Raw genomic sequence first — 12,883 nt, 5'->3', positions numbered from 1 at the left:
CTGCTTATGGTTTATTATCCCAGACTCTCACAAGATTTGATGCCAAAATTGCTTAAACTTGTCAGAAAATATTTTCTGTCATTTCCAGCTGGTCAGAGTGTTCGTTTACTCGCAGTATTTACGATATTGTCAGTGTTCTGCGCTTGCACATATCCAAATATTACCTTGTCTAACTTTTTAATCACTCTGGAGAGAAACAATATAACGGATTTGTTTGAGGAATATTGCATCGCCTGCAGCCTTGTTCTGCACAGTGACAATAAACTTGTGCTTGAGCCAAGTTCATAAAAGCATCACCTCGGCCTGCAAGCGTGTTTGTTTATCTGTGTTTATCAAGCGGCAACCTCCGGGGCTGGAAAATAAAGCCAACATGGAAGTGCCAAACACTCCTTGAAGGCTGGCATTAAAACCAAATAATCCACATGTTAAAATGCCCGGATACACAGCAGAATTTTTTTGTCTTTAGAGCCAATATTCCTTTTCATGAAAACTGCAGAGGTTGTGAATTTTGGCCATGTGGCTGCTTTAAGTGACAGGCGCTCAAAGAGTTTGAGCATCCGCCTGTTACTTGATCCCTCTCTCAATCAAGTTGGTGGTATTGGTGTCTTCTGCAGAGTTTTTGATGTCTGTGTCTATACAAACTATGGATTCAGCTTGAGAACCAGGCTTACTTTTATTGACTGATAATTTTTTACTCCACCTCTCATCCAAACATCCAATCCAAACCACTCTCTCAAACATACAAATGTTAAGCTCGTAACAGCAGGTGGCTAAATCCACCTGTTGTGTACAGACTATTTAAGTGTGCGCGTATGTGTTTTCATGTGTCTGTGTGCCCACCTCTCTCTGGACAGGGGTTTGGGTTCAGGTCGGAGGACCATCAGAGCACGTGTTGCCGGGGGTGACATGGGGAAGTTGGTATCCAGGGAACCGGACTTTCTGTGCAGAGGCTCCAGCCCAATTGCCCCCGCCATGTCGCTCTCGATTGGACAGGAACCGGCTCGTCCTTGCGACGCCATCGGACAGGAACCTGAGCGGGCGTGGTGGTGATGGTGGTGCACGGGGTCGGTAGCCACGGCGCCTTGACCAGTGGGGTCATGGGTGGGTGGGGAGGATGGGGGTGAGCGAGGTTTCTTCTTTGCTGCGGCGCCCGATAAGAGTTTTAATAAACCTCCTGCTTTCCTCTCCTTCTGAATACAGAGGCATGAAGAAAAAGATGGAGGGGAGGATGGAGGGATAGAATAAGGGAGGAACAAGAAAACAAATAACTCAGAGCTAGTAAGGGTCATCGTTTTTCTATATAAAGGTATATTTCGAAAGGCCTTTCTTGATAAGAAAGTAATAAAAGTGATGTTGTAAAAAAACAGGTCAGGAGGATATTTTTTGTTTCCTATAACTAAATAACAAATACATTATAACATGGAGAAATACAGAAAACAATAGAGATGGCAAAACAATGCAAGCTTTACAAGTGTCAGAAAATGTCTGGTATGATTTACAACACATTAAATATTTTTATGCATACTGCTTTGCTGCCTCTTATGTTGGAAAGGAAAGAAGAGTATCTATCAAAATATTCCAATTATAATATTTAGTGTAACTAAATACTTAAATTCAAGGCAAAGCTAAGATTACAAGTGTGGTCAAAAGTTTAGATACAGGTTTACTTGGGCATGAATGTCGTGGCTTTTAATGAATTCTTTGAACCATTCTTTTTCCAAAGAGGAATGATTGCACAGCATACAACTTGGAACTTTAAAGTTTAAATGTAACTATTTTGGATCCACTCCACAGGCTCAAATATATTCATACACCAGCAGACTCCCGGTCATGGCAGGCTTGAGCCTTTGTGGTTCCTGGGTTGTCCGTCAGCATCCTAACCAACGTCATCTCATCTGAGGGTAACAATCTGGATCTTCTTCCGGATTTTAGCAAAGTGGTGAAACAACCAAAGTTAATAGGCCTTGATCTTGTCAAGTTAACATACATTGTAAAATCTTCAGCATTGCTTATTAAAAGATTTAAGAGCATGTATGTATATATTTGAACCTCTATGTATACCTTTTACCCTATGTGGATTAGATAATATCCATAATAAATAAAAAATTGTGCCCCAAAATTCTTGTTTTTCAAAGTAATCAAAGCTGTATGATCTACAATTATTCCCCCCTGGGAAAAAACAGTTCAAAGAAATGATTAAAAGCCTCAAATAACCATAGCATTCAGACCCATGATGAGCAACTTCTGAGCACAACTGTACCAGACTACCAAGCTATGATTGACAGTTTTACAGGTGTCCCAGTGACAGTAAGCCAAAAGTAAAACTACCATTGTTCTTAGTTAACTAATATTACTGTTAATTCTTTCTTTATTAATCACTATGAAGTATTTCGTGTAAGTCTGGAATACATTGAAAATGCAGCTCGAGTCTTCTTTCCTGCATTAGCATGCCTTACACTCATGACTTAGAAAGAAGGAACCAGTGGATATGTGAGATTGTTAAGAAATCTGTGTTCACAGTGTGAATGCCCGTGTTACACTGAGTGCTAACTGAGGAAAGTGGTTGGGTATGTGGTCTTCAAGCTGATTACACATGCAGCTGACTATGGTGTATTGATTATAGAGCAAGCGTTTCTTAATGGTGTCTGTGAAGGCAGATTCATGCCTTTTCATACAGGCTTCACTGTGATTGATCACGGACGTGCTTGGCAATACTGTCCATTCAGCTCATACAGCTTGCTGTGATTTCACACCCTTAATCATGATGACATGAATCAATAGTAAGCATGTCTGAGCATGATTTCAGCTGTTTTGGAGACGCACACAGAGAATTCATATTGACTCTACCTCTGTCTCACCTATTTTGGTTGCTAGATCAATCATCAGATCTTTCTACATATACATATATATATATATATATATATATATATATATATATATATATATATATATATATACATATATATATATATATATATATATATATATATATATATATATATATATATATATATACACACACACACACACACACAAGTATTAATCTGGCATTTACTTGCTTGGGCTATACCTACACCTTTTTTTTTCTAACACTGAATTCAAAAATGAGAATTCAAGCTAATTTAAAAAGGTTTAATATCTTCTACAAACCGGTATATGAAAACTCTAACTTACACATACAAAATGTATAAGGTGCCACTTCTCTCTAGTATCGTGCTACATTCTTCTAATTATATGCGTAATACCTTTTAACTGTTTAAAATTATGAAACACCAGACAAAGGTTTCGCTTTTGACCCTCCTTTCTTGGCTCACTTTTGACAGTGAATCACACAAAGACGTGTTCTTTGTCCTTAGACTGAAACTACAAAAAAAGCGACATTGAAATTAAATTCTAAGAAAAAAGTCATTTTTTCAAAAAGTTATTCGTGAGGTTTCGAGTTATTTTTCATCACTTTTATTCCAACTCAAATGATTTCTCTGGACTCTGCATAAGCTATTGAGCATGCTATAGTATACAGCTGATTAGATATTGTGCAGTCTGTTACTGAAATTGAACTGAACCTTGACATAATAATAGCGATATTAACAATAAGCTGTAATGGCATCAGAAACAAGAGCAGTTCCAGACTGGAATACGTAAAACTAAAAATTTACTTGACAAAGGACATGAACTTTCCTTGGATAAGAAGAAGAAGAAGATCTGTGAACATATGTCCAACTCTACCATCTTTCAATGCAAAATAATGAATAAATGTTAAAAAAGAGTCATCCCAAAAATTGCTAAAACAGTTTGAGATCCAGAGCAAATCCTGCTAACAAGCAGACAAACAAAAACAGAGAAACCAAACTAATCATGTTTCCTTAGGGAGACTACACTTCTTCCATGTAATTCAAATTTAAGATATCGCTGTCTATATATCTTCAGTGAATTCTGCTCACTGGCCCTTGTGATAGTTCTGCCCAGCTGTCACAGTAAATTTGCAAGCCTTTGCAGATGGCTTTACAATACTGTCGTCTACTGAACCAGGCTTGACGGAAAACCTGCTTGTTCTGCATGAAGTTGTGAAAACTAGAAGCCGTCATTAAATATGGAGGGCGATAAGAGTAATGATCTGTCACACAGAAATAGCCAGAACACAACACTTTCGGGAGGATTACTTCTTCTTACTAATTATAACTAATGAGCACAAAACTGCATTGAAATGTGTGCTCAAGCAAAGAAACGAACAAGCAAAAATACTAGTTAAAAAGGCACTTGTGTCAAAACTTTGTTCAGCTTGGCTTGTTTGTTTCCTGCATGAAATACACCTACTTTGGCTGCTCAATAACTTAATTCGGACAGTTTAAAAAGGTCATTTGCTCAGGTGTAAATGGCTTCCTGTGACAGTCTGTAAATTAAACTCTGTTCCTTTCGTGAAAGCAAACATGTAGAGCATGTCATTGTTTAAACTTAAATCTAAACAGGGTCGAACATGCTAACCTTTAAAACTGCTGTCTAACTGGAGTTCACAGGAGTTTCTGAAATTGAGTCCAATAACTCTGAAAAGAACCAGCAGAGAATTCATCCACTCAACAGCTTATTCAACCTAGGGTCACAGGGGGCTATCATTAGCAAAAAAAAGGCTAAAAAAAAAGGTGGTGTATACCCTGGACATGTTTTCAGACCACCTCTAACATCCACATTTATGGCCAATTTAGAATCACCAGTTAAAATAACATGCATCTGCAGAGGCCTTGCGGGAATAACGCAGGCCCAATGAGAACATGCAAACTCCACACAAGAACGGCCCCATCGACCAGGAGGTCCACACCAGGAACCTTTTGCTGTGGTCAAAATTACAAATAATCCCGAGTTGCAACCCTCAGATAAATTCAATTATTACATCTTGGACAACCAAATTCCATTAGTGATGATTGAGTGTTTTGATGATAACTGTATTAAAATAACTGATAAAATCAAGCAAAACAAAAAAGAAAAAAGGAGACCAATAATAATTCAGTCCTAATGACCAAACTTATTATGGAGGTGGGATGGTAAGAAAAAAGTGCTTGGGAAAGCATTAGGGGAGGCTGTAAAACACTTTGACTCAGCAGACCCACTACAGAAAATGAACCGGATAACCTGCTCCTACACTCAGAGAAGCAGCGCTTTAGAGATGTGCATTCCTCTAAATAAAGACATATGTTTGTTTCTTGTTAGATGCCTAAAAAAATACTGCTTCTTTAAAAATAAAAGTGCTCGCTGTCTGGATAACATACAGCTGTCTCGAGTGTACTCTGGCATGGTATAACACGCATAAGATGTTGCACGGCTTTGGCAACACAGGTTTTCTTCCTTTTCATGCAAATGCAGATTGTCTGGAATCTAATTTGGGAGAGCGAGGGAGAAAAATAAAGATTAAAGAGATAGAAGAAGAATGGAAGGATGGAGGAAAAAAGGAAAAGAAGTCAGAATGGGAAAGAGGTAGAGAAGAGGGAGAAAAAGAAGAAGGTCAGCAGTGGGTGGGAAAGAAATAGAGGGGGCAGGATAGAGAGAACAGAGAGGTAGAGGGAGGGAGGCGGGAGTGAAATGGCACAAAAAGTGAATAATCACTCCCTCTCTTCTTTCATCTGCTGGCTTAAAGGCTTAATCTGCCTCCTGCGAGTGTGTGCGCTCATCTGTGTGTGCGTCTGTTTACACGAGTGTGTCGAGCCCCTGGTGTTCTTCCAAAATGCACCACGAGGGGGCAGCAGCTACTCGCATTTAATCGCTTGTGACTCTGCCGTCCAGTCTGTGATTTGCACAGTATGTAAATAAATACCGTTGATGCTTGTGTGTGAGTGAACTTGTCTTACACTTTAAATGTGAGAAAGCTGTGTTAAAGTCGCAGTGTTTTTAACTTCACTTATAAAAGTAGGCACCATGGAGATCGGGGTTGATAGGAGTAATGCATTGGATGCCACTTTCTGTCCACCCACAGAGCTAATTACTCTGCCATTTTATTCACCCACGCTCAACACTCTGCTTAGGTTTAAAAAAAGAAGTAAAATTGAGAAAGATTAATCAGGAAATTTTAAGAATGAACATCTCCTTCATATTCATATATCTTATTTAGTTTGATGTCCTTGTTTTCCCTAGTCACAGCTGTCGCTTTAAGGACAAAAGAGCCTCTGGGTATAAGGATCAAGGTTCCAACATGATTTAATGACACCACTATACAGCTAAATGTGAGACTTATTTACAATCAATCTCCAAAGTGTTTCAAGGCATTTTCAGACTTCCTGCAATCACTTCTGACAGCCTTTTTCTTGGCGGTTGGCCTGTGAGGGCAGGCCTCTTGGAAGTGGTGTACAAATTCAGTTCAGTGTCCGGCGTGATATGCGTCTGTAATGCTGGCTTGCGCTCTAGACAGTGTGTCGAACAGAGATTACCCTAAACTGCGTCTGGCAGAGAGTTATCATAGCTGCTTCATCATTTCCTCTGTAACAAAGTCTGTGCAGCCTCACCGCCACGCTGATTTCATACCTGATGTTTCAGCTGTGCCAATGCAACTGCGAACGAGCCAGTGCAAAGGGATAGTGTCATATAATGGGACAAAAGATGTCAATACCCAGTTTTTTAACCAATATTAATTAGGTTGTAACAAGCCCGTTTGTCTTCGAAAAAAAGAAGAAGAATTATCTGGCTTTCCTCTGAAATTTTAATCAGCATTTAGATGATAAATGGATGTTACAACTACAGAAAAATCCATACTGAGAGGCTCTTTTGGCCTCAGAGACAGCTCAGAAAGGATGTTTAAGCCAGGTGATCAGTTAAAAGCTGAGAAAAATCTTCTTAAACTCTCCAAATATATGATTTTAGGAGGGTGGTGCAGCGGTGAGCTTGGCTCTGTACATGTACCTGTGTGTGCACAGGGAACTGTGCTTGTTTGGCAAATGGTGATTTGAAACTGACCGTAGACGTGGGTGTGAAAGTGCAGTTGTCATTTTAGCTATCTGTCTAGGTTCTACTGTGCCTCTGGCCCTATATCAGCTGGGATAGGCTCCAGGCCCCCTAAGAAAACTGTAAATTGGTTAAGTTGTTAAGAGAAGACCATAATGTGTATAATTTTAGTGATAAAAGGCAGCATTCTTTAAAATCATAATGAAATAAAGGATGTCATAAATAGCCATTTTAAATGAATTACACGTAATTGTAATATATTTATTAGTATGTGGAACACAAACTCCTAACTAAAAATGAGAGGCATTTCATCTATGAGTGTGACAGTGTCAACAAGGCCTCTGCCTGCTGTTCCATAGTCAATGAGCTGTTTGTCAGCTAGCCATGTAGTTAGATTAGCTGTCCCAGACAGTGAAGCCAACAGTGAAGCAAATGGAGCTGAGACAGACGTGAGCTTTCGGTGCCATCATTCACTGTCAAAGCAGCCCGACTTAACATCCACAGCTTTAACGCTGCGGTTCTTATAACATATAGGATGGCACTCAGCGTTTGTGCCAGCTGCCTGGGTGAATGACACTTACCGAGGAAGAGGACATACACAGCACAGATTTCACACCTACTTAGCTGTGAAAGGTGAAAGACAAAACACATTTTCTCCTCGCGTGGTGTGAACATTAATTAAACTATATGTGATGAGTATTAATAGGAGGAGTATAATGTCTGGAGACATAAAAGTAGAAGTGGCACCAATTACTTGTTCCCTCAGTTACTATCCGTGTAAATGAGAAGAGCTGGGCGGTCTGAAATGAGGGAATTTAGGTGCAGGCAAAAGACACAAACTGACAGATGAGTTTTGCCATGTTGAATTTCCAGCCGTGAAAAACGATTCTGTGAATATTTTCATTAATAATTTTGGTAATTCTGGTATATTTTTCTGTGTTCATGTCCATAGATATGAAATATTCTTGCCCTGATATAAATACAGTCATTTATAGTTATTTTATGATTAAGAGGCGTGACTTTCATTTCTCATAGAACCTAATTCCCACAAAAACAATTCCGTTTTGTGATTATATATGTGAAGAAAATAATGAAAGCCATATTGTAATGTAAGACATCCAATTATTCCATTAGAGGAAAAGTCCTTGTGGCTGTAATTTCACAAAATCCAATAATTTTTTTTTCAAAATCTGATGGCAAATGTTTGTACAAAAAGACAAATATTGAAGCAAGCTAATAATATTTGCTCTCTGCTGCAAAGTGTCTTCAGAATTATCAGCGAGAATGAGCCTCACCTTCTCTGCTTTGGGCGCGAGGACGCCTTGGGCTGGGGTGTGCGAGGGGCCCGGCAACGGCGGTTGCAGTGGACTGGCTGACTCTCCGTTGAGGAGCACCGCGGACACGTTCGGAGGCGTGAGGCAGGAGAGAGGGGAGGAGAGGGGGAGGATGGGGCGCGAAGCCGGGGAAGAGAGGGGCGAGGGCCCTAAGCTGGGTCCCGGAGACACCATGGAGAGAGGACGACCCGATTGGCCAGGGCAGCGCGACGGGGAGGAGCTCTGAGAACGAAGGGGAGATATGGCCACCGTGGGGCGTTCCGGGCTTGCAGCAGAGGGACTGTGGACTGGAAGACACAAAGATGCAGTGTGGATTAGTATAAATGAGCGGCCTTCACTGACTGCAGCCGTCACTCTGTATTAGGCCCTGGAGGGAACAAATCAGTGGTTTGACATTGAGTCTCACTGAATAATAACTTAATATTGCAGGAGAGGGCTGGTTTTAAAATTGTGTCTCGGAAAAAAATAGGTCTGCCTGTATCTGTAAGCAGTTAGCATCATTATTACTTTCAAAGTCATCTTAGCTTGTTTAAGATGTACCCGTGCTACCTCACCCCTCTGTCTCCTGATACTCCTCATATACTGGCTAACACTAAATTACTTGATACACTATTGTGTCCAAGGCTCTGGTGCAATTTGCACAGGATAGAAAACATAGAAGCAGTACAGTCAGCCGATTGTCAACACCCATGTTGGTGCAAATATGCAAAGAAGTTGTAACCACTTTGGTTCCTACATGAGAAGTCTTCCAAAACTGCAAGTTTATAATGTCTGTTTAGAAACCAACTTGTCCAACAGCTAAGATAATAGTCATTATAATCTATTACTTCATGCATTTATAATTATATTAATTACATTTATAATGTAGGAAATGCAATTTAACACTATTAGACCTGAGTTTGTTTCTCGTGAGAATAAAAGTGCACAAATATACAAATCCACGACAACATTCAGGCAAGCACGTGAGTGTGTTTGTGTATGCATGTGCACGCACAAATGGACACATATGGTTGCTAGCCACCTGCTCTTCTACACTGCAGAACAGAGGCAGAAATCCACAGAGAGGTGTACCGGTCATGTGAAAAACCACAAAATGCCAGAGCTATGCGCATACTTTCTTTTGTAATTGAGAACAGATGCGTGTGTGTGCATGTTCGTGTGCGTGCGTGCGTTTGTGTGCGCATATATGCGAGAGGGAGCGCAAGAGAGGGAGAGAAAAACAGAGCGAAAGGAGAAGCTCTGTCATTACGCCTCCATAAAACAAAAAGCACAGTGATGTCATTCAGCTGTGTGTTTTGTGAGTCTGTGTGTTCACTTGTGTGTACGTATGTACGTGGGAGTGCTCGTGTGTGTATGTGTGTTATTCTTGGCTGTCTCCTCACAGTGTGTACTCTTTAGCTTCCCAAATGAAACACTCACCATTATTTTCTCAAAGGGAGAAAGCAAAGATTCAAAGAGAGAACAAGGCTGATGTGATCGAGACCTTGTATGGACACTGCTGTGTGTGTGTGTGTGTGTGTGTGTTTCTGGGAACTGTGTGTAAGGGTGCTTCTGGCAAAAGCAGTAACACTGCATGATCAGAGTCCTTAGAAATGTCTCTGTGTTGTGTGCAGAAGTCCAGTGTCTTTATGTGTGAGTGCATGTAGTAACACTGACATTGTGCTAAATTATCCAGCTGAGGTACAATGTGTTCTTGTACAGCCTCTCTGAACATAAACTCCCATCTTTAGTGTTGTTCCTTAAGGTTTATGGGGTAAAATGCAGTGATTGAGTGTATGTGTATGATACACATTAAATAATGTCCCACGATCACAAGTTTTTTCTAAATTTAAGTATCTATATTTAGGTTTTGCTGCTTTACTGAAGACTGCAACCGGTTGCAATCAACATGCTGCAGATACAGACAATACGATTGTTGGAAATGCATTATATTTACCCCACAGTATACCCTCTGGGCCATTTTATTAGGTATACCTATTCAGCTGCTTGTTAATGCAAATATCTAATCTGCCAATCACGTGCAGGCAACTCAGTGCATTTAGGCTTGTAGACGTGGCAAAAACAACCTGATGAAGTTCAAACTGAACATCCAAATGGGGAAGAAAGGTGATTTAAGAGACTCTCAGCCAAACTCCCTGAGAGAAACTATCCAGTGAGCGGTAGTTCTGTGAAAATGCTTTGCAGGTGCCAGAGATCAGACGAGCAAGACCAGATGGCTTCAAGAGGACAGGATAGCAACAGTAACTCAACTAACTACAGGTTCCAACCAAGGTATACAGAAGAGCATCTCAGAAGGCACAACATGGCAAACCTTGAAACAGAATACTTTCAAGCAAAAGACCAGAGAAGAGCATTATTCAAACCCCACAGACTACTAGGACTGACATGTCCTTCCTTTTGTGATCACAGCGTATCCATCTTCTGATTGGCTGCTTTCAGCGGGATAATGTGCCACGTCACAGAGCTTACATAATTTCAAACAGATTTCTTGAACATGACAACGGGTTAACTGTACTCAAATGGCATCTCCAGACACAATTTGTCATTCCAATACAGCACTTTGAGACAGGGTGAAACAGAAGATTCACACCAAGTCTGTCCAGTCGACAAATCTGCAGCAAGTGTGTGATGCTTTCATGTCAATGTGGACCAAAATCTCACCTTGTTGAAGCTATGCCACGAAGAATTTAGTTTGTTCTAAAGGCAAAGGGGGTACCAACCTAATACTAGCAAGGCGTACCTTATAAAGATGATGAGGGTATTTTATGAATGTATAAAAAGAAACCTTGGTTATCATGTTGACTAATAAAAAATTCACCAGCTGTTAAATCAGTGTTTTTCTCTGTCTGGTTTGGGAAAACCTGGGTGGATATGTGCACTTTGTTCATCATTAGTGCACAACTGCTTGCCAGCACAATATACTTTAAAAGCCAATTGTGCACATACCTTTGGATATTTTGTCTATGTGAACAATACTAACTGGGTTTCATTTATTTAGGCACATTTTTCTTGTTTGCTTTTATTTAGCTGCTGCCAAAAACAATCAGCACATGACTAACAACATGGAAGGAGCTGAAGATTAAAGAGGTTACTTGTAAAACTGCATATGGTAGCTACTTGAATTAATGACTGTTCAATATTCCATTATTCTGTAATCAAAGACTATGGGGCAACAATGCTATAGCACCCCAAATAATCTGGACTTGGCTCCTTTAAGGCTGGAGGCTGCTGAGCAGTTTTACTGAAGCACATTAAAACTGTAAAAATGCTGCACATCCCCGTATGATTTCTTTTTACTGAATATTTCTTTGCAGCAAAGATTCAGTCATCTGTCATTTAAAGAGGCTTTAATGTTTCCCCTTCTCCTGCGGAAAACCTTATTCTTTGTTTCTCAGAAGTATACGTCAATTTCGGAATAACTGATTTATCATCAAAGTAAAATCTTTTACCAATCATAGAACATACTGCCTGTGTCAGTTTGTTAGTCAAACCTTTGCTTTTTGCTAACTCTGAACTTGAAACTAACAGTCCTATTAGCCTGAAATCTGTAATGCTGCAAAGTAAAGTTTTTAAAGCATATTACAAAAACCCATGCATGATATTTTTCAGGATCTCCTTTGCTGTTACCCTGCATTAAAGAAAAATAAACATGCGATTAAAGCAATACATCAATGTGATACTCTAGGGAACTGAAAAAAAAAGACTTTTTCTCTGTGTCACAACATCCCACCTGGATGCAGTAGCCTTAACCTGGCCTGGCAGGCTAGGCTCAGTACAGCTGCTTTTACGAAATGAAGGGGAACGACACTGTTATGCTCTCTTCTCTGCTGTATATAGACCTTTTTCTGGCTTATAAATTGTTCCATAATGAAGAAAGGTGGTTTAGAATAGAACAGAATAGAATAGAACAGCTCTTGTCATTATGACAAGCTAACAAAAGCACAAGAAAACAGATATGATAGTCTACTTTAATTGTTATATTTGGGTTTAGTACATTAAAATCCAATTAGTAATTTTTTTCTCACAAGAGGAAAACTTGTGCAAAACTTTTGACCAAGTAGAAACATATAGATTTAAAATGTTTCTGCTCACCCAGCTGCATTGAGGTGCGTGCTTGGTTGGTATGCTGGCTGGAGCGCAGGCAGTTTTTCAGCTGGGCGGCAGCAGTTTGTGGCGAAGAGGCGGGACTGATGCTGTTCACAGCGTTGGCTGAGTTTACCATTGGGGTGCCAGGACGGGACGAAGAGGGCCCCGGGGATCCTGGAGACGAGGGGTCTAAGATTTTACTTGCCACCTGACTGCAGCCACTTCCTCCTCCTCCTGGGCTGGACAAACACGAGCTCCGAGTAGCACCAACTCCAAATGGAGCCCTTCAACGAAAAAAGGTGAAAACGATATAGACTTTTTATTAAATTTATTGTATCATTTAATTACAACTGCTTTCTACTGTACTTGTGACCCATTAACATTTACTGCTCTGAAAACATCAGTCTCTTTCAATACAGTGACTTTTCTTCTAGTGCCACATTAAGATTCATTTCAGTGGTTTAGAGTAAAAACTGTTGAACATATTGCCTTGAAATTAGATGTACCACTGGCCCCTGACAGTCCTCTTCTGTTTATTT

The 12,883-nt window shown here is 40.1% G+C and overlaps 1 protein-coding gene across 3 annotated transcripts in view; it reads right to left on the bottom strand.

Moving 5' to 3' along the window:
- Positions 1 to 12,883, bottom strand: part of LOC146370467 (E3 ubiquitin-protein ligase SH3RF3-like) — a 111,773-nt gene that overhangs the window by 6,680 nt on the left and 92,210 nt on the right. For 2 of the 3 annotated variants that reach the window (XM_084908442.1, XM_084908440.1), the window contains exons 7-9: positions 12,351 to 12,628; positions 8,220 to 8,545; positions 841 to 1,190 (exon numbers count right to left, since the gene is read on the bottom strand). In XM_084908442.1, the coding sequence (XP_084764568.1) occupies positions 841 to 1,190; positions 8,220 to 8,545; positions 12,351 to 12,628 (954 nt within the window). The remainder of the gene's footprint in view (positions 1 to 840; positions 1,191 to 8,219; positions 8,546 to 12,350; positions 12,629 to 12,883) is intronic. The other variant, XM_084908441.1, reaches the window with a different exon arrangement.

The sequence above is a fragment of the Perissodus microlepis genome, chromosome 16 (genome assembly GCF_051167445.1).
Source record: "Perissodus microlepis isolate ML-2025 ecotype Zambia chromosome 16, ASM5116744v1, whole genome shotgun sequence".
NCBI lineage: Eukaryota > Metazoa > Chordata > Actinopteri > Cichliformes > Cichlidae > Perissodus > Perissodus microlepis.
This window is presented reverse-complemented; position numbering and strand designations above follow the sequence as displayed.